Below are 17,670 nucleotides of genomic sequence, written 5' to 3'. Positions count from 1 at the left end.
AATGACGATGGATCTTGATTTCCTACAATACATGTGATGAACAATGATTTGGTTAAATTACTTTGCACCTTAATATAAAACCCATTTCGAACTACTTTTCCAATTCAATTATATTCTCTCCTATTATTTTACTAATATGTCATTACATTCTTATTAGCATTTTATCTTTTCAATATATGATTTAATCTGATTATGACATAAAAATGGTATATAAAAATACCCTTATTGCTCTTTTGTCCCTTTGAGTTTTCCCAATTTGTTACTTATTGGTGTAAGCCAAAAAAAATAACCCTAAAATTTAAATCTCAAATTATATATATAGTTTGATTAGTTTCATATAAAATTACTCTTTTTATACGAACAAAAACGACACACCAAGTTGCTACATCGTAGTATAAACTACCATTAACTTATGGAGCAAGTGATTGGACGTGGGAACGATAGGGAACAAATGTAACAAATAAGCAATTTTGTTTCATGTTAGGAAAGTCGACAATCCAACTTCTCATAAGACTCGTAAGAATTTAAAAAGTGTAATAGTGATTTATACATTATACTCATAGACTTGGAAAATACATATGATAGCATACCTCGTGTAGTTTTTCAATTTTATTTTATTTTTGAAAACATTTTTTTAATTAAACAAAATTTTATACAATTTTTTTTAATTTTAAAATCATATAAAATCATACATTAAAAATATAAAAAATTAAAAATAAGTTAGTGAAGGTGATGTGGTCAAAATTGCAAGGGTTTAGTGTCTTTTTGGCCCAATGACTCAAAACCCTTGGTAGTCAGGTCACGGAATCAGGTCTGCCTTACACACTAGCTAGCATCAAAATGGCGACTGCAGCGGCCGCCGCTCGATCTGTTTTCCGGTCATCCTCCGTACGTAGCGCCGCCGCAAGAGTATCGTCCCAAGCCAAAGCTCCTCGCTCCCCCTTTCGCATTGGTAGACAGAATTCTCTCCCCAATTGCATCTTCAGGTAACCATCACTCAAATTCACGAACCAGATCTATGAATTTCGTAATTGAATTTTTCCTTTGTCCAAATCAGATAAAAGTTCACAGAACGCCTTCAATTGCTTTGAAATCTACACAGTACACCACAAGCATATGATCTCATTTATCATAAACCTAGATTTTAATCGTTCTATAGAACTACAAAAATTACGGTGCTAATTTGGTTTTCTGGCAAAGATTAAAAGGTGGAATGGGTGATATAATTCACAGCGATCAATTTTAGTTGTTGTAAGCTTTCTTTTGGATGTATTCAGGTGTCCGGTTGAAATGAGTGCTTGTCTGGAATCTTTGCAACCTTTCCACAACGCCACTGCTTCTGCATTGATGACTTCCATGCTTACCCTTTCTCAACGTGGTTATGGTTGGCTCCCTGAGGGTAAGATTTGAATTTTCTATGAATTATGTCACAATTGTGATCCATTTGTGTACTTTTTACGTGGTGCAATAGGGTTTAATAATTCTAAATTGGGTGTTTGTTTACATGGTGATTTGTTTACATGGTGATATTGCATTCGATTGTATCCATTACTTGTAACTCTAGACATCAGTAGTACTATGTGTGTGAAAATCTTGTGTCTTTATGGTGATTTGAAGATGGTTTTGTGTTTTAATACTAGTATCTCTATTTTGACAATATGATTGTAGCTCCGTGAATTTCAAATTAGTTAGCCAGGACTCTTAACACTCAAATAGTAGTGTCATTTGGTGCGACATTTAGACTAGGACAAGACATAACCGAGTGGGACAAAGATGCATTTTTTTGTTCCAACAATGTAGATGCAACAAAAATCATGGAGATTGGGACAATATTAGTAAACTACTAAACTACCCATGTCAAATTAAAACCCTGAAACCTTGCACAATTCTTTCACCCGCCTACCTCACTCTCGCCCATCCGGTCCAATCCTGTCTACATACGAAACGCACCCATAGAGGTTGTAGGTTTTGTTTATATCAATGCAGCCATCGGCCAAACTGTTGCTATGTGCAACAGTGCAAGTTCTGGAATGTCGAAAAGGCAATGTTGTTTGTCTAAGTTGTACCAGGTTAAGGTCTCTATCTTGTTGTGTGCTATTGACATTCCATGGTTTATTCGATCCTCTCACCCAAATAAGAGATCTTCTATGTTACTTTGCTTATAAGTTCTTGTAAAGCCAGAACAAGAGCCATTTTTTTATTGGATTTACACTGTACCCACTAAAATTACCATCCATTCTTGTTTTTGCTTTATGCATCTTGTTCCATATAGCAACAAACTATTCTTTCTTGCATTTTCCTCTGGCTTTCAACCTCCATGGCTCTTGATTCGTTTTCTAATTACTGCGTTTTTCTTATTGATTAGGTATCTAGCAAAGCGTCATAGGTTCCTCCTTGGTTTTCATTCAGTTTGAGGTAAGTTAGTGTTCATTGAATGGTGTCTTTAGATCACTAGAGATAGGTCTGACTATAGTCAAGGAAGCAACATCTTAGACTTGGTTTTACTTGTGGTCACTTGTGTTTTTATCTTTTACAACTTCTAAGATAGACGGACCAATAGAGATGTTTCCATGCTTCCTCTACTTTACGCCATCATTCTATGTATGCCTCTTTGTAATATAAGTTGATTTTTGGTGCGTGCTTCATTTGTAGGCGTCGACAAGACTAGATGAAGATCGAGAAGCAAAGGTGGAATTGGATCCGTCTGTTTTAAAAGCTCTGTTTGAATAGGATACATATAGGTTTACCTTATTTAAGATCAATAATGAATCACAAACTTGTATAACAGATTTAGAATGCGTGCATGCATAGCATAGTGCTGGAAGTAATCTGATTGACCGATTAACTGACATAGCATTTGTGTGCTAGTTCATGAATGAGATTCTTACCCGTCTTCTTTACTTCAACTATACCATAATTGCAATGAACTTATGAGTTGTATCCTTGTTTAATCAGCTTGCAATGACGATGTGTGATGAGTAGTCAGAGGATGAAAGCAAAAGGTTATGTAGGAATCGTTGGTCTATAGGGCTGTTTGCAGAAGCAGTCGAGTGATGTTATCGAATTATTAGACTTTTTCAGCCTGTTTTGACAAACATGCTCTGTGAAGGAAAGTGTAACAGACAGAATGTATTTTCATCACAAAATTGAATAAGTTGCTAGATCTTGTTAACTTTGTTTTCTCCAAAACCTGAAGATTTTGGGTTTCATGGTTTGGTGGGTCTCCTGAGATCCTTTTGATGACGTATGTTGTGTTTAAGGGAAAGGTATACAGAAAACTGTTTTTTCTTCGTGTTAGTATTTTCTATATATTTCGTACTTTGATTACTTCTAATTGATCCCTACATGGTTACTTGGTTCTTTCGGTGCGTTTGGTACATGCGATAGGACTAAACATGACAACTGGCAACCTGTCGTAGGACAAAAACTTACTATTCCACGTTTTGTAGCAACAGGAAATGGGGACAAGGACTTTGACTGCGTGTGATGGAAGTTCTTTTTTCTTCCACCAAAATAGGTGGAACATGATGGGAAACAAATGAGAGATAAAAGTAAAAAATTACTAATCTACCATAATTTGATATAATAATGTGATATTTGTTTAATGGTCACTTTTGCTCGTGGCAACCACCTCTAGCCGGTAACCACTGTTTGGCCACCTCCACAACTCTATCATCAGTTACCACCACCACATCCCCCCACCTCTACCTCCATCAAATTGGCCATAACCACCACCATCTTCATGGCCTCCACGGTCAATGTCGTCCACCAGCCACCAGTGACTACCACCATCATTGTTGCTACAACCACCTCCATTGCACATCCACCAATTCACAAGGATCTTTCAAACCAATCCTTTGTACAACACAGTTTTTTCGAACTATCAAGTACCATCAATTATATCAAAATTTTCTTTTAAATATGGTAGTACTATATATTTATGCATATGAAAATTGTCTTAAAATGTTTATAAGTTTAAATTATTTTAATATTACTTAATTTGTATCATCAATAACTATTATATGATATATATAAAATTATCGAACAAATTTTAGGACCAACTTATCTAAGTCTTGTTCTAATCATACAAAATACCAGGCAAACAACTTGTCACGTCTGGTCTTAATCGTACCAAACATCATACAGACAACTTGTCCTCTCCAGTCCAAGCAGCCCTCTTGTCCCGTCCGTTCATATCTATGTACCAAGGCGCTACCTTTCTTCGACGATAAACCGTTGGACCCAGAAGAAAGGGACTTGAGAAGAGGACATGCAAAATAATCAAGAAAGGGAGTGCAATCTTATGTGAGTTTAAGAAACAGAAACACTACACAAGGGTTTAAATGGTGACGACAAACTGTCTTTCAGTGAACCCTGAAACTAGTGGTCAAATACAAGACAAAGAAGAGTTTAAATAGGTTTATATAGGATAACTGGACAGAAGAGAAAAAATCAAAACGAACAAGATGACGCTGTTTATTTCAAAACCGCAGAAGCTTACTCTATTCCGCCGGTAGCTCGATATCAGCCCTTTCTTCTTCATCATCATGCATTTTTCTCAAATGGACCCGATGTGTTATTTTTCTTCCCATCAGAAAATGGGCATATTCTCCATGGCTGAAATCACAAAACTCTTGAAGAAATTGATGTGGTTTAATTCCCTCCCACAAGTAGGAAAAGTTGAAGTTGGGGTGTCAAGACATAAAAGGATTGTCAAACTCGTAGCGGACGTAAAAAAAGGAAGCAATTTATGCACATTCATTGACATTCTTCAAAGATGGTCGATGATTGCCTTAGTGAATTCGGAGGTCTTTGAAGAGCCACCAAGATCAGCAGTTCGGTACTTTCCTTCTGCAATTGTTTTCAGGACTGCATCCTGTATCCTATCCGCTTTATCATGAAGCTCCAAGTGTCGAAGCATCGAGACACCACTCAATAACAAAGCAGTTGGGTTTGCCAAATTCTGCACAAGTCAACCATATACTCTCATCATATTTAACATGCACCAGATGAAACAAATTCTTTTCAACTTGGATATCAAAAAAAGGTACACATGGACAAGCAGCAGGGGAAATAACAATTATTGCATTGCACCTTGCTGGCTTTATGCCCCAACCGAAATAATCCAAGTTTTGCACCATAAAGTACGGTTAGTGTTCTTGATGTGTTTTCAGAAAAATGAAGTCCAGGATTAAAAGTTAAAGAAAAAAAGGAGCTGAACCGGATAATAATGGGAGCAAGATTCTGAAGGCCCACATCAGGCTGTGAGGTGGATAGGCCACAAGAATTCCCAAGGAAGCCAAACTAAAGCAACCTAGTAAGGGTAAGATGTACGTAAACCTTACTTCAAGGAGTAGAGAGGTTGTTTTTGTAAAACCCCCCACTAGCGCCTCTGCCATGTAGCTCAGTTGGCAAAGAGGTGGGTGCCTTTGCCCAAATACAAGACTAGTCCCGGATTCCCTACCTACCCTAGGGACTAGAACAAAAGCTACTTGTGACTACCCCCAACGAGTCCTTCCCTACCTACCCTAGGGACTAGGACTCTGATACCTAGCTGTCAGCTCTCTAACCCTCCCCCATCCACCCTCTACCACTCCAACCCCCGTCCCCGACCATATAAACCCCGAATCCATACACAAAACCCATTACCTTAGTACTGCATCTCCACAAACTCCTACCTGAGTCAAGCCTAAAACTGCCATGTCCAGTCTCAATTGCTCTCCTTCCTCACTGGTGCCGACAGGCGACATATGTCTCTTACATACATGCCCAACCACTGCAATCTTTCCTTTCTAAACTTATCCATGATAGGCGCTACACCCAACTTTGCTTGGAAGACCTAGTTTGGTATAACGTCCAACATAGTTCGACCATGAGTGCACCTGAGCATATCCAGATATCCTCATTTCTTTCTACCACTTCCAACTTCCTTTCATGCCCCTTCATTATCTCCCAACACTCCGCCCCATAAAATAGGGATAGGTTGTACGGTGGTCACCTTGAGAGAAAATAAGCCACCAAGAACCTAAAACTACAAGGGGACCACTAGGGGTGCACGATGGCCTTGTGACTTGCATGTGTAACTGCCCAAATTAACCCACACATTGAGTTCCTTGATATTTTCACTTCTCCTTATCCACCAGATTTCGTTGAACACCACAATGGGGACAATTCTAGATGGGATTTGGGGAAGATAGATCCTTGGAAAGACACAGTACAAGAAAGTTTGAGAGAAGGATCAATAACTTAATTCCCCTGGATGACCATTGTCCAAACATCTCTCATCTCCCATCACTGCCCCACCATTTTCACTATATTACCAAATTTTCATTTAAAGACAAGACCTCAACTCCACACCTAATTTACAATTGTCTATCCGAGTCTTCTAAGGAAGCTATGGCACTATGATCATCCTACTAAGTGTACTGTTATCATCTTAGCAATATGGCAGCAGGGATAACTTTTCAGAACAAATACAGGAAGAAAATGCAAATTTGAATCTACAGTTCAGCACTTCATAAAGCAGCTTTGATTCTAACCTTTCCAGCAATATCAGGAGCTGAACCATGGACAGCCTCGGCAAGAGCAATTCCTCCCTCCCCAATATTTAAGCTGTGGATGAAGGCAAATGATATGAGAAGATCTAGTCGACATACTAAAGGGGCAAAAAAGAGAAGTAGCAGCTGCATAAATAGTACCAAGAAAATGCAGATACCTTGGTGTTAAGCCCAATCCTCCGATTAACCCAGCACAAAGGTCACTTATAATGTCACCATAAAGGTTAGGCATCACTAAGACATCAAATAGTGCTGGATTCTTTACAAGCTGTATATAGAAAAGAAATACCATGAGTCTCGTAATCTTCTTGAATATAAAAGTGCATTCTGACTGCTGCATACTAGTGAATTTTTCAAGATAATATTGCTTGCTGAGGCATTGTAGTGCCAAAACTTCATCAGGATTTGGAACACGTAAGAGCATAGATATATCATATCACAAGAGAGATAAGAGTGTGTACCATCATACAGCAATTGTCAATGACCACTTCCTCATATGTTATCTCAGGGTACTTCTCGGCAACCTCACGACAACACTAGAGATGTAGAGAAAAGCAATTAAGTATAATGAAACATGGTAGGAGCTATCTTAAATGTTTAGTATCTGAAGAGAGGAACACCTTTAGAAATAGACCATCAGTTTTTTGCATGATGTTAGCTTTGTGTATGGCAGATACTCTCCCTCTACCATGGGCTTTGGCATAGTAAAAAGCATATTCAGCCACCCTCAGACTTGCCTGACGGGTTATGATCTTAAGACTTTCAACAACTCCCCTCACCACCTAGTCAAATGCAAGAAACATCAGATTTGCATTACATTTATTTGAACGCATCTCTATGATGATCAGCCAAACTTACTTGATGTTCAAGACCACTGTATTCTCCTTCTGTGTTTTCACGGATTGTTATGAGATTTACATCATCATACCGAGTTTTGTAACCAGGTAGACTGTAGCATGGTCTGACATTTGCAAACAGATTCAGCTCTTTCCTCAGGGTAAGATTCAAAGAACGATGGCCTTTTCCAATTGGTGTGGCCATCGGGCCTTTCAAGCCAACCTTATTTCTTCGTACCGATTCTAAACTTTCCCATGTAACAAAACTCTGGGTTCTAGGATCCACCTCCGTTCCTACAAAATGTTCCTCCCATTCAATTGGAACATCTGCAGCACTGAAAATCTGCATAATGAGAAAGGCAAAGTCAACGTACAACCTCAAATAGCAACATGCATACAGGTTCATCTTCTAAACAGTTTTATTAAAGGTAAACTTAGAGTGACAATAGACAAGCCTTTTTGAAGGGATTATAGTTTTCTTTTGAAGTATGGTTCAAGTTATGTTGAATGGATACCTGTGTAAGATGATACTTGGCTACTAGGAACTCATTGATAAAAATAAAGGATATGTTCATACATATGTTATGTGTACTTACAAGTGCAAAACCAAACCGAAAATTGACTCATAATTGATACATTAAAATTATAAAATAGCTGGGCCTCGCATTCCTCCTGAAATTATTAGAGAACCACAAAATTTTCTAATAAAAATTTTCCCACCTTATATTGTTTGTAATACTCTGTCTTCCATGTAATGGTAGATAGAGTTCCAATATTCCTCCCTAAAATTTATACTAAAATAATAGGTTGGCAATTGAGCTCTCCATATCATGGTTATAGGGTGAAATTTGTCTGTTATTATCCCTACTTAACAAAATAATAGTAGACTGCCTCCATTGCAGGATTAGATATAAATTTTGTCTTTCGTGGTCTAACAAGTCATTTTAATATCCAATTTCTAATTTACTGTTACTTGTCATTTGCTGGTGTAATCAGTAATGGAATTAGCATTATGTTAAATACTAAAATTGATCAGCCATTACTATTCTACAGTAAATCAATACCAGAGTTTAGGCCAAGAATTTCCTATGAAGAGGAGTGCTAACATAAAAAAGGAACCTAACAGTAGTCCTCCACAAATTTAGATAAATTTCACAGAAATATCATGATAACATTCTCAAACTCCAATAGCCTATAAAAAAAAAGCATAAAAGGCCAAACTATGCAACAAAAACCTAAATCGAAAAGGCAACATAACTATAGCAAACCTGTATCAAAACACACAACTATCACCCTCCCTTACAGGATTAGATATAAAAACTTCGTCTTTCATGGTCTAACAAGTCATTTTTTAAATCCAATTTCTAATTTACTGTTACTTTCTCATTTGCTGGTGTGATAGAATCAGGATTACTTTGAACACTAAAATTTGATCAGCCATTACTATTCTAAAGTATATCTATACCTGAGTTGGATCCTAAAAGTAAAACTGCCGCATCTGGCCAAGATCAAGAATTTCCTATCAAGGGGAGTACTAACAAACCAGAAGAACTTAACAGAAGGCCTCAACAAATTTAGATAAATTTCAGAAAAATGGCATACGGATAGAATTCTCAAACCCCAAACTATGCAACTAAAACCTACATCAGAAAAGCAACATAAGTATAGCAAAACTGTATCAAAACATAAACTGTTGAGGCTCAAGTAATAATATAACTTATGAGGAGGGGAATTGGACCTCTTTGACGGAGCTAGCGATCTCGGGACCAATACCGTCGCCTGGGAAGAGAGTGGCGCGGATCAGATCGGAGGAACTTGAACAATAGCTCCGGTCGATCAGTGAGAAAAGCCTGTTGTTGGTGGAGATCTGATCCACGGCGCGGCTGCGAAGGAAACGTCTGGCAATCTGCAAAGCCATCGTTAACGACTCGCTGAAAGGAAACGCGAAGTGAAATGGAAAAAGGGAAGAAACAAAAGACGTAAAAGATTTTTAATAATGGGAAATATAAGTGATTTTGGGATTTTATTTCAACAAAAATTTCAAAATACAAGCGTATAATTCTTTAAGTTCGAAGAAATCTTCAATTATAATTATCTATCAAATAAAAAATATTTTATATTTTTTTTATTAGCGAGAACTTTTGAAATTAAATGTACAGAAGGAAATAATATTTTATGAATTAATGTTTAAAATGAAGAAATTCTTTGGAGATCTTTGAATATTGGCTTTTGATTCTTCATTTTAGAAAATTTGTTGGAGATTTTTGAAAATTCGATTTTTTATTTTAGAGAATTTATTGAAGATGCTATGAAACCACCAACAAGTGCAATCATAATACAAGTGCAATCACAATAGATGCTAAAGAGGAACCAATTGGTCTAAAGTGAGAGAGCTCGACTGACCGAGATGGGTAGACAAATACAGATTGTCTCGGTGATAATCTACAATATCATTTTAAAACTCATTAGATTACTCTGCAAAAAAGAAGAAAGAAAGTTTGAAGCAAAAAAAATGGAATAATAAAGACATTTTGATTTTAATGAACTTAGAACCAACAAAACATGACATGCGCAAATGTATCTCTTTCCATTTACGAAACAAAAGGTACAAATTGAATCAAACGAGTTAAGTTGGTACAAACAGACATAGATACACGATGGACAAACCCATGACCTCAAATATGTATACACAAAACAAAACTAACAAATCGGAAGTGGAACACCATTCCATCCTTCAACACATTCCAACAATGGATCGATGATTTCACCTTTGCACATTGCCGTGAACACCTTATCGAACTCTTCTCCCGGAGAAGTCGCCTCCTCGCCGGTCAAGAACCCGCCTCCGAGCTCCTCCCTCACAAACCTATACAACGGGTACGATCTACATGCCTTTATCCGGTTTGGAATCGACAATGAGCTGTTCTCGTATGCGCTTCTAACTCCCTCCACCTCTTTTGGCAAAAGGGTTTTCAGTTCGTTTTCAAAATCACCTATCTTTTGGAAGATGGAGGTTCCGGCGTCTTTCTCACTCTCGCCGTTGTTTAGAGCGTGGTTGACGAGGACTTGTCGGAGCTTCTGCATTAATGGGTACGTGGCGCTGCAAGCGTCGTCTACGTATGCAAACACATACTCCCTGTCGACCACACGAAGCAAGTCTTTTTCGCAGAATCTTGAAGGGTGGAGCTCGCCATTGACGCCGGTGGTTAGGACCTTCTTGGCTACTTGGCTCACCGTGTTCTTCACGGTGGCTTTCAGGTTTTCCTCCAAATGGCGCAAGTCTATGGATTGGCAGAGGGCTACTAAGTATGTGGATGACATGAGCTTTAAGATATCGACTGCTTCGGCTGTTTTTCTTGCGGAAATCAAGCCCAAAGAGTTCACATCTTGGTTGTGTTGTTCTGCGCTTTGGACGTGGTTAGTCACCGGATTTGCAAGAAACTGGAGCTCGGAACAGTATGAAGCCATGGCGATTTCTCCACCTTTGAACCCGTAATCCAAGCTTGGATTACGCCCACCGGAGAGATTCGAAGGCAACCCGTTATTGTAAAAATCATTGACAAGCTCGGAGAATTGGGCGAACATAAGTTTCCCAATCGCAGCGATGGCCAAACGTGTGTTATCCATGGAAACACCAATTGGGGTTCCTTGGAAGTTGCCACCATGAATGGCCTTGTTTCTTGAAACATCGATCAATGGGTTATCGTTGACAGAGTTGATCTCCCTCTCGATCATTTTAGTGGCTGATCGAATAACTTCGATTTGTGGTCCGAGCCACTGGGGCGATGTTCGGAGTGCGTAACGATCTTGTTTGGGTTTCTGCAAGGGGTCCATCTCGTGGACCTTTTGTGCAGCCTTAACATAATCGCTTCCATCCAAAATGTATTCCATGATGGCTGCAGCTTCGATTTGGCCGGGGTGATGCTTCAATTTGTGTGTCAGATGATCAGTAAACTCCGGCTTCCCCTGCATAACTTCGGCAAACATAGCCGATAAGACTTCCGACAGCAATGCAAGCACATTAGCTTCAAAAAGAACCATCGATGCCATCCCCGATCCAACGGCGGTGCCGTTGACAAGTGCTAGTCCTTCTTTAGGTTGTAACTCGAAGAACCCACCTTCAACACCGGCTTCAGCGAAGGCTTTTTCCGCATTAAGGACTTCTCCGGTGGGACCAATGGCCTTGGAGTTGGATCGACCGGTGAGAAGGCCGGCGATGTAGGACAAGGGAACAAGGTCGCCGGAGGCGGTGATGGTGCCACGAAGAGGCAGAAAAGGGGTGACGTTGTGATTGAGGAACTTGGTGATGGCTTCCAAGATCTCGAACCGGATGCCGGAGTAACCCTGGAGGAGGGTGTTGATCCTCACTAGCATTGCTGCCCTTGTCGCTGAATGTGGCAGAGTGTGGCTTGATTCCGTGCCGTTGCCGAATATTCCGGCGTTCAAAAATCTGTCAGAACATAAAAAAATTCGTAAATAACAACAATTGATGCATTAATTTTTTTATAAAAATTTCTTCTTGTTTGAAGTACAGTCAGGTTTCGTAACCGTCAAAGATGACCGCCGATGATCTCCAAATTAATTTACTTCCGGTGAAAATTTTGCATCCTTTTTACCGCAGTTCAAATAGTACGACATCAATGACTTCACTTTACCCACAAAAATAATTACCTGATGAGTTCCTTCTGAAGAGCGCCACCTTCTTTGGTCCTCCGGTGAGAGGTGGCACCAAACCCGGTGGTGACACCATAGCTATCAGTCCCTTTACCCATGCTCTCCATCACCCAATCACTACTCGCCTTCACTCCCGCCCTCGACGACTCCGACAACTCCACCTTCACACCACCGTCGTCCGTCGCCGCGATCGCCGCCACCTGCGATACAGTCAACGTTTCTCCGCCTAATCTCACTATCGGCCTCCTAAACTCCGCCACCATCCGCTTGATCTCATCCAGATGACTACCCTTCAATGATTCCGCCGCTATCCCCCAGTTCAATGGATCCTCTTTGACACAAAACTCAGCACCGAGACCATTTTGTTTCCCATGGCTACCCATTATCAAGATTTATTAGCGAAATTGAAATTGGTTTGTGTGAGAGAGAGAGAGAGAGAGAGAAGAAGGTGGGGTGGGGTGGCGGTTGCTGAGGGAGGAGGAGAAGAGCAGGCGGTTTATATAGATGGAAATTTGGGAGATTTAAATTTATATTTTCTGGTAGGTGAAGAAAATGGAGTTTCTATTTGATTTTTGAGGGGGGCCGGGGGGGTTTGGTAAGAAGGCGTGGTGGCTGAGACTGTGGGTTGGTTGAAACCTGATCTCAGCCGTTGATTGGAATCTCATCCATGGTGTGGGATGTTCAGACGTAGACTTGTTAAGCAACACCTCTCTCCACCAAACCCCTCTCCCCTTTCTAATTGGATTATCATAAGGTTTTTTTACTTAAAAAAATTTACGCTATCGATTAATTTTATTAAAAAAGGAAATTTAATCATTTATTTTATTAAAAACGATTTGTTTCGTTTAAATACATATATTTTATTAAAAAAGATTTGTTTCATTTAAATATATATAAACAGATATCTTAAATCTTATAAAAAAATGCTTCAAAATCTAATTCATACATGTGAAATATGTAAAAATAAAGGTCATATTTTATACATGCGTGTATATATATATAATTAATTACATTTTACATCCTTGTAGTTTCATTTTTTTAAAACGTTTCCTACAATTTTTTATGTTCCATTTTTGCCATGGATCTGATTTCTTATCTTAACTCGATCAAAAGAGTTCTATAATTTAGTTATTTTGTCAATTTCTTTTGATGTTTTTATCGTATGACTTTGGATACATTTTGTAGAGATAGGTAGTGATAAAGATCGAATCCATAACGAAACCCTAATCATAACGTTTTAAGATTAAGGGACTTTATTCATGAAACTACAAGTACTAAAAATTCACATGTGAAAGAAAGAGATGATGAAGAGGGTGTGAAAAGGGAGGAAAGGGTAGGTGGGTAATCTTATCAATCGTCCATTTGACTTATAATAATATATGTATATATTATCATCAACCTCTTTTGACCAATTAATAGACTTGACCCATTATCACAAAAGGATTCAAATAATAAATATGGATGTATTTTTGTTAGGTATTTTTAAAAATAAATTAATTCATATTTAATATGATGATGACATTTTCAAGTTTAATTCTTAAGCAAGTCCATTTATATGCGCAATTTAAGTCAAGTTTAAGTTCGTCTATCCAAAAATTGACACAAAAATTTCGTATTTTATGTGACATTCATTGTATCGCTAAATTATTGAATACATAAATAATTTTTTTAGTTTTTCTATATATTGGAAAATATCATACCATATAAAGAGTTACAAATGAGTCGAAGAACACCATGTATTGACGAAGTTACAGGGCTATTTTGTCGAGGGGTATAAAATAAATCAGATTGATTAAAAGCTTTTTGGTTGTGAAGCAGTGTCAAGCCAGCATTTTTGGCTAGTGATGTAACGTAAAGGAAGATATTTTCTTACGAAAAATGTGTTGGATGGGAAATAAGACCAGAATCCGAACTCCAAACATAGTTTTTTTAACACTAGCAAGCATTAAATAAGTAAATGTTAATCACGGTCACGGATGACGACATTCGGACATTTGGGGCTCTTCCTCATGTCAACAATCAAGTCCTTTAAAAGTTATTGGTAATTTTCCTAATTGTTCTCTAAAATCCCATGAAATTAGTCGAGATGGCCATAAAGAGGCCTATACTCTCGCAATTAAATAAAGAAAAATACATAAATATTATCTCCAAAAACTGTATGAAAATCTAAGCAAACATAAATACAACAATTGTTACACTTAAAAAGACTTCATTCATAAGAAAACTTAGGGGTCGTTTATTAAACGTTTGTTTGACAAGTGCTTATCGGATAAATTTCTTTATCGGATGAACATGACAAGGGCCAATAATCTTACCGGGTAAGAGCGATGAGAAGGATGTAGAGTCTTACCCGGTAAGTGAAGATGATGACTCTTACCCAGTAAATTGTTGCATTTGATACGTTTTGATGTACTAAAATCTTACACATCAAGATAAATTATAGTGTTAACTTATATAAATAAGCATTTACTAGATAAATATTTGGATAAACAACCCAATGTTTAAGATGATGGTGAGATGCATGGTTTGAAAGCTTTGGATACCAAGAAAAGAAATAGTGTTTAAATGGGATCATTATTGTTAGGAAATCCCTTTATGTGTTGCAGTTTTACATGTTTTTTTTTACTAAATGATCGGTGGTTCAACACTTTCTAGATGAGTAAAACTTAATTTTCAAAATGTAAACAGTTAAAATTTATTAAAAATGAATATTATATAAATATTTATACAAATGTAAAATATTGTTTTAAAATATTGAAACATTATAATAAACTAAAATATTGTATTTTGTATGTAGCTCAGTTGAGAAAGAAATGAGATGATTTTGCTCAAATATAAAACATGTCATGGGTTCGATCTCAAATTTCTAGTTGCTGAGTGAGCCAAAAAAAAAGTCCACAAACATTGGTGTCTTTAGAAATGAGTTCATTAAGGAACTATCTGGGGTTGCCGATAATCAACTTTTGTCTAAATAAACCACAACGTTAAAGAGTAAAAACATCTCCAATAAATTCACTACAATTTCTCTAAAATAGAGAATCAAAAGTCAAAATCTTTATAATAATTACATTTTAAAAATTCTATAAATTTATTTTATCATTTTAAAAAATCTGTTAAAGATGTTTTATTTTAAGATATTTTTTTATATCTCCTCGTTTTGCTTGTGTTTTTCATTTACTTGAGTTGTCGGTGTCTTGGAACAAAAGAATTTAAAAGGTAAATAAATACAAGAATAAAAACCTTTTGTATCGTATAAAAACAAAAACAAAAATAAATAAAAATATAATTAAAAAATAGAAATTGGCTCTGAGGCCACCTCAGAAACGACAAATTTATATGTGTAAAGAGGGTATGAGTAGGCATGCTTTTTATTTGCCAAATGGTTTGAAAGGTGGCTCCAGTCGTGACGCGTACACGGCGGCTCATCATCATTTCACGTGCTCAACCGCCGCCATCAATCTCTACGCGCCACCGCTACTTCTCCGATCGGGAATGTTCACCGCCGACAACCACCGCTCATCAGGATATCAAATTCATGCCAACATCTGATCAACTTTGAATGAGTTTTTTGTTCTCTTTCGGATATTCCAAAATTAATTGTTAAATAAATGCACATCTAAATTTACCCCATACAAGTGTTGGAGTGTATGAGTCGATCACATAAAACATATGATAATTAATTTACCTTTTAAACATTTAGAGTTTTTGGAATCATCAAGAGACAGACTATTTTTGTCAAACAAAATTTACTTCTTAATGATTCAGATGATGTCTCTTAGTCAAACTATTAAAAGGTAAACAAACAATCCTTAAGTAAACTCTAAAAATATATACAAATAAACGAATTAAATCAAGCGTAAATACATATTTATTATGAAATAATAAACACTTGTAGACGTTAGTTAGAGATCTATCATCTTCAGTAGGATGTTGTGATGGTTTCCTATCTCTTTATCCACAATACGATTAAATTGGTTAGATTTGGAGTAACCAAACATTTTTAGGCATACGTAGGAATTTCGATAAAATCCAAACATTCGAGATTCGTGAATACAATGATTATGGAAAGAAAGAAAAGAATATCCATGAAATATCTAAAGTGTTTTGCTTTTAAAAAGGTTTGTAATAAATAGATATTATCCGTGACAAGAGCATATGTTATGATTTTCTGCAAACTGTCGTTGACAACTTCAGCTTATGTTTTTCAGCTTATCATGACAACTTTCAGTTACCACTGAAGAGACAGTTTCCAGAGCTTGAAATTCGGTTATAAGTACCTAATTTGACCTTATTCATTAATGATTATAACCGTTCAACCGCCGTTAACCGCATATAACTATCGATCTCTTATATAAATATGTATAAATGAGAATCAGGGTACAAATATATCATTTTTTAGAGCCTTTGAAAGAAGATGAAAAACTTAAGAATTATCCCAATACGAAATTCGTGAAACCCAAGGCTTATAGGGTCGAATTATTGTATTCGAAAATTATTCATATACACGATTCTTAAGAGTATCTAGTCTCTCTATCTCATCCGGAATTACAGTCCCTAACAACAGACAATAGAGGAAAGGAGATACAAAGAGTGACGATGGATTAACGAGGGAAGGTATGTAGAAACACAGATGGACAAGAGTAGTTGCGAGATCGACGAGAAAGGACGATTACATGATTAACATCTAGTCTATAGGGTATAAGATTATTTCCTAAGGACGATTAGTATATGCATTAATGCGGTAGGCTAATCAAACCAAAACGTAAAATACTTAATTTCTTTATTTATTTTGAACTCTTTTGTGATAGCATGTTTGATGTTTTTGGTAGAAAAAACATTGGCATAAATTCTTTTCCACAAATCTTGTTTGAGGTATATAGTGTAACAACTCGTCCCATATAAATATAAAGTGAGAATTGTTAGTTTTTTATAAGTCTCAAGTAGTGGCTACCAATTATAACTTCCACCATTGTTTTAAGTTGGATTCGAAGTTATTGGGCTAGTCCGTTGCTTTAGGCTTTGGGGGTGTTATAAATGATATCAGAGTCGATCCTTGTACCATCGAGATGGTGGGGCAAACCTCATCAGATATGATGAGTCTACGAGAGGGGGTGTTTGTAACATCTTAGACGAATCTCACATTGCCGATGACAAGGAGAAAGATTTTGGGCAGGCCTGACGAGAACGTCAGGAGTTTAAGTGAGGGAGTTTGTAACAACTCGTCCCACATGGATAAAAAGTGAGAATTTGTTAGCTCTTTATAAGTCCTAAGTTGTAGGCTATCAATAACTTCCACCATAATTTTAAATTGAATTCAAATTTATTAGGTCACTTCATTGCATTGGGGCTGTTACATATGGCAATGACATGAGTGGAGGAACAATAATATGAGACTAAAATCCATTGAATGATTTCTTAATCTATCAAAAGATTATATATATATATATATATATATATATATATATATATATATATATATAGAGAGAGAGAGAGAGAGAGATAAAAGAAAATTGTATACATTGATATGGTACAAACTATGGAAACCGATCTTGACCAATCACATTCTTTCTTCACTTTAGGTTCAAATCTAAATTATAAATTAA

At 37.0% G+C, this 17,670-nt stretch overlaps 3 protein-coding genes across 7 annotated transcripts; 1 reads left to right on the top strand and 2 right to left on the bottom strand.

The window, feature by feature from the left end:
- The first annotated feature begins 798 nt into the window (after positions 1 to 798).
- Positions 799 to 3,296, top strand: LOC112521468 (protein NUCLEAR FUSION DEFECTIVE 6, chloroplastic/mitochondrial-like). Of its 5 annotated transcripts, none has more exons than XM_025130347.1 (4): positions 799 to 986; positions 1,278 to 1,399; positions 2,653 to 2,688; positions 2,956 to 3,296. In XM_025130347.1, exons 1-3 carry the CDS (start codon positions 841 to 843, stop codon positions 2,670 to 2,672), a joined length of 288 nt encoding a protein of 95 aa, XP_024986115.1. In that variant the 5' UTR covers positions 799 to 840; the 3' UTR covers positions 2,673 to 2,688; positions 2,956 to 3,296. The 5 variants fall into 5 exon arrangements, with proteins under 5 accessions (XP_024986115.1, XP_024986117.1, XP_024986116.1 ...); XM_025130349.1 differs by lacking the exon at positions 2,653 to 2,688 and adding an exon at positions 2,366 to 2,415 and having other exon boundaries at positions 2,956 to 3,295; XM_025130348.1 differs by lacking the exon at positions 2,956 to 3,296 and adding an exon at positions 2,366 to 2,415 and having other exon boundaries at positions 2,653 to 2,909.
- A 985-nt stretch (positions 3,297 to 4,281) lies between these two features.
- Positions 4,282 to 9,423, bottom strand: LOC112521267 (3-isopropylmalate dehydrogenase, chloroplastic-like). The gene is made up of 7 exons (XM_025130027.1): positions 9,132 to 9,423; positions 7,416 to 7,736; positions 7,178 to 7,339; positions 7,019 to 7,093; positions 6,716 to 6,825; positions 6,540 to 6,612; positions 4,282 to 4,963 (listed from the first exon to the last, which is right to left on the bottom strand). Exons 1-7 carry the CDS (start codon positions 9,309 to 9,311, stop codon positions 4,772 to 4,774), a joined length of 1,113 nt encoding a protein of 370 aa, XP_024985795.1. The 5' UTR covers positions 9,312 to 9,423; the 3' UTR covers positions 4,282 to 4,771.
- Positions 9,424 to 9,957: 534 nt separating this feature from the next.
- Positions 9,958 to 12,512, bottom strand: LOC112521371 (phenylalanine ammonia-lyase-like). The gene is made up of 2 exons (XM_025130197.1): positions 12,065 to 12,512; positions 9,958 to 11,843 (listed from the first exon to the last, which is right to left on the bottom strand). Exons 1-2 carry the CDS (start codon positions 12,448 to 12,450, stop codon positions 10,094 to 10,096), a joined length of 2,136 nt encoding a protein of 711 aa, XP_024985965.1. The 5' UTR covers positions 12,451 to 12,512; the 3' UTR covers positions 9,958 to 10,093.
- Between the last annotated feature and the right edge of the window lie 5,158 nt (positions 12,513 to 17,670).

Source organism: Cynara cardunculus (assembly GCF_001531365.2).
Source record: "Cynara cardunculus var. scolymus isolate 2C chromosome LG 11, CcrdV1, whole genome shotgun sequence".
In the NCBI taxonomy this organism is placed as follows: domain Eukaryota; kingdom Viridiplantae; phylum Streptophyta; class Magnoliopsida; order Asterales; family Asteraceae; genus Cynara; species Cynara cardunculus.
This window is presented reverse-complemented; position numbering and strand designations above follow the sequence as displayed.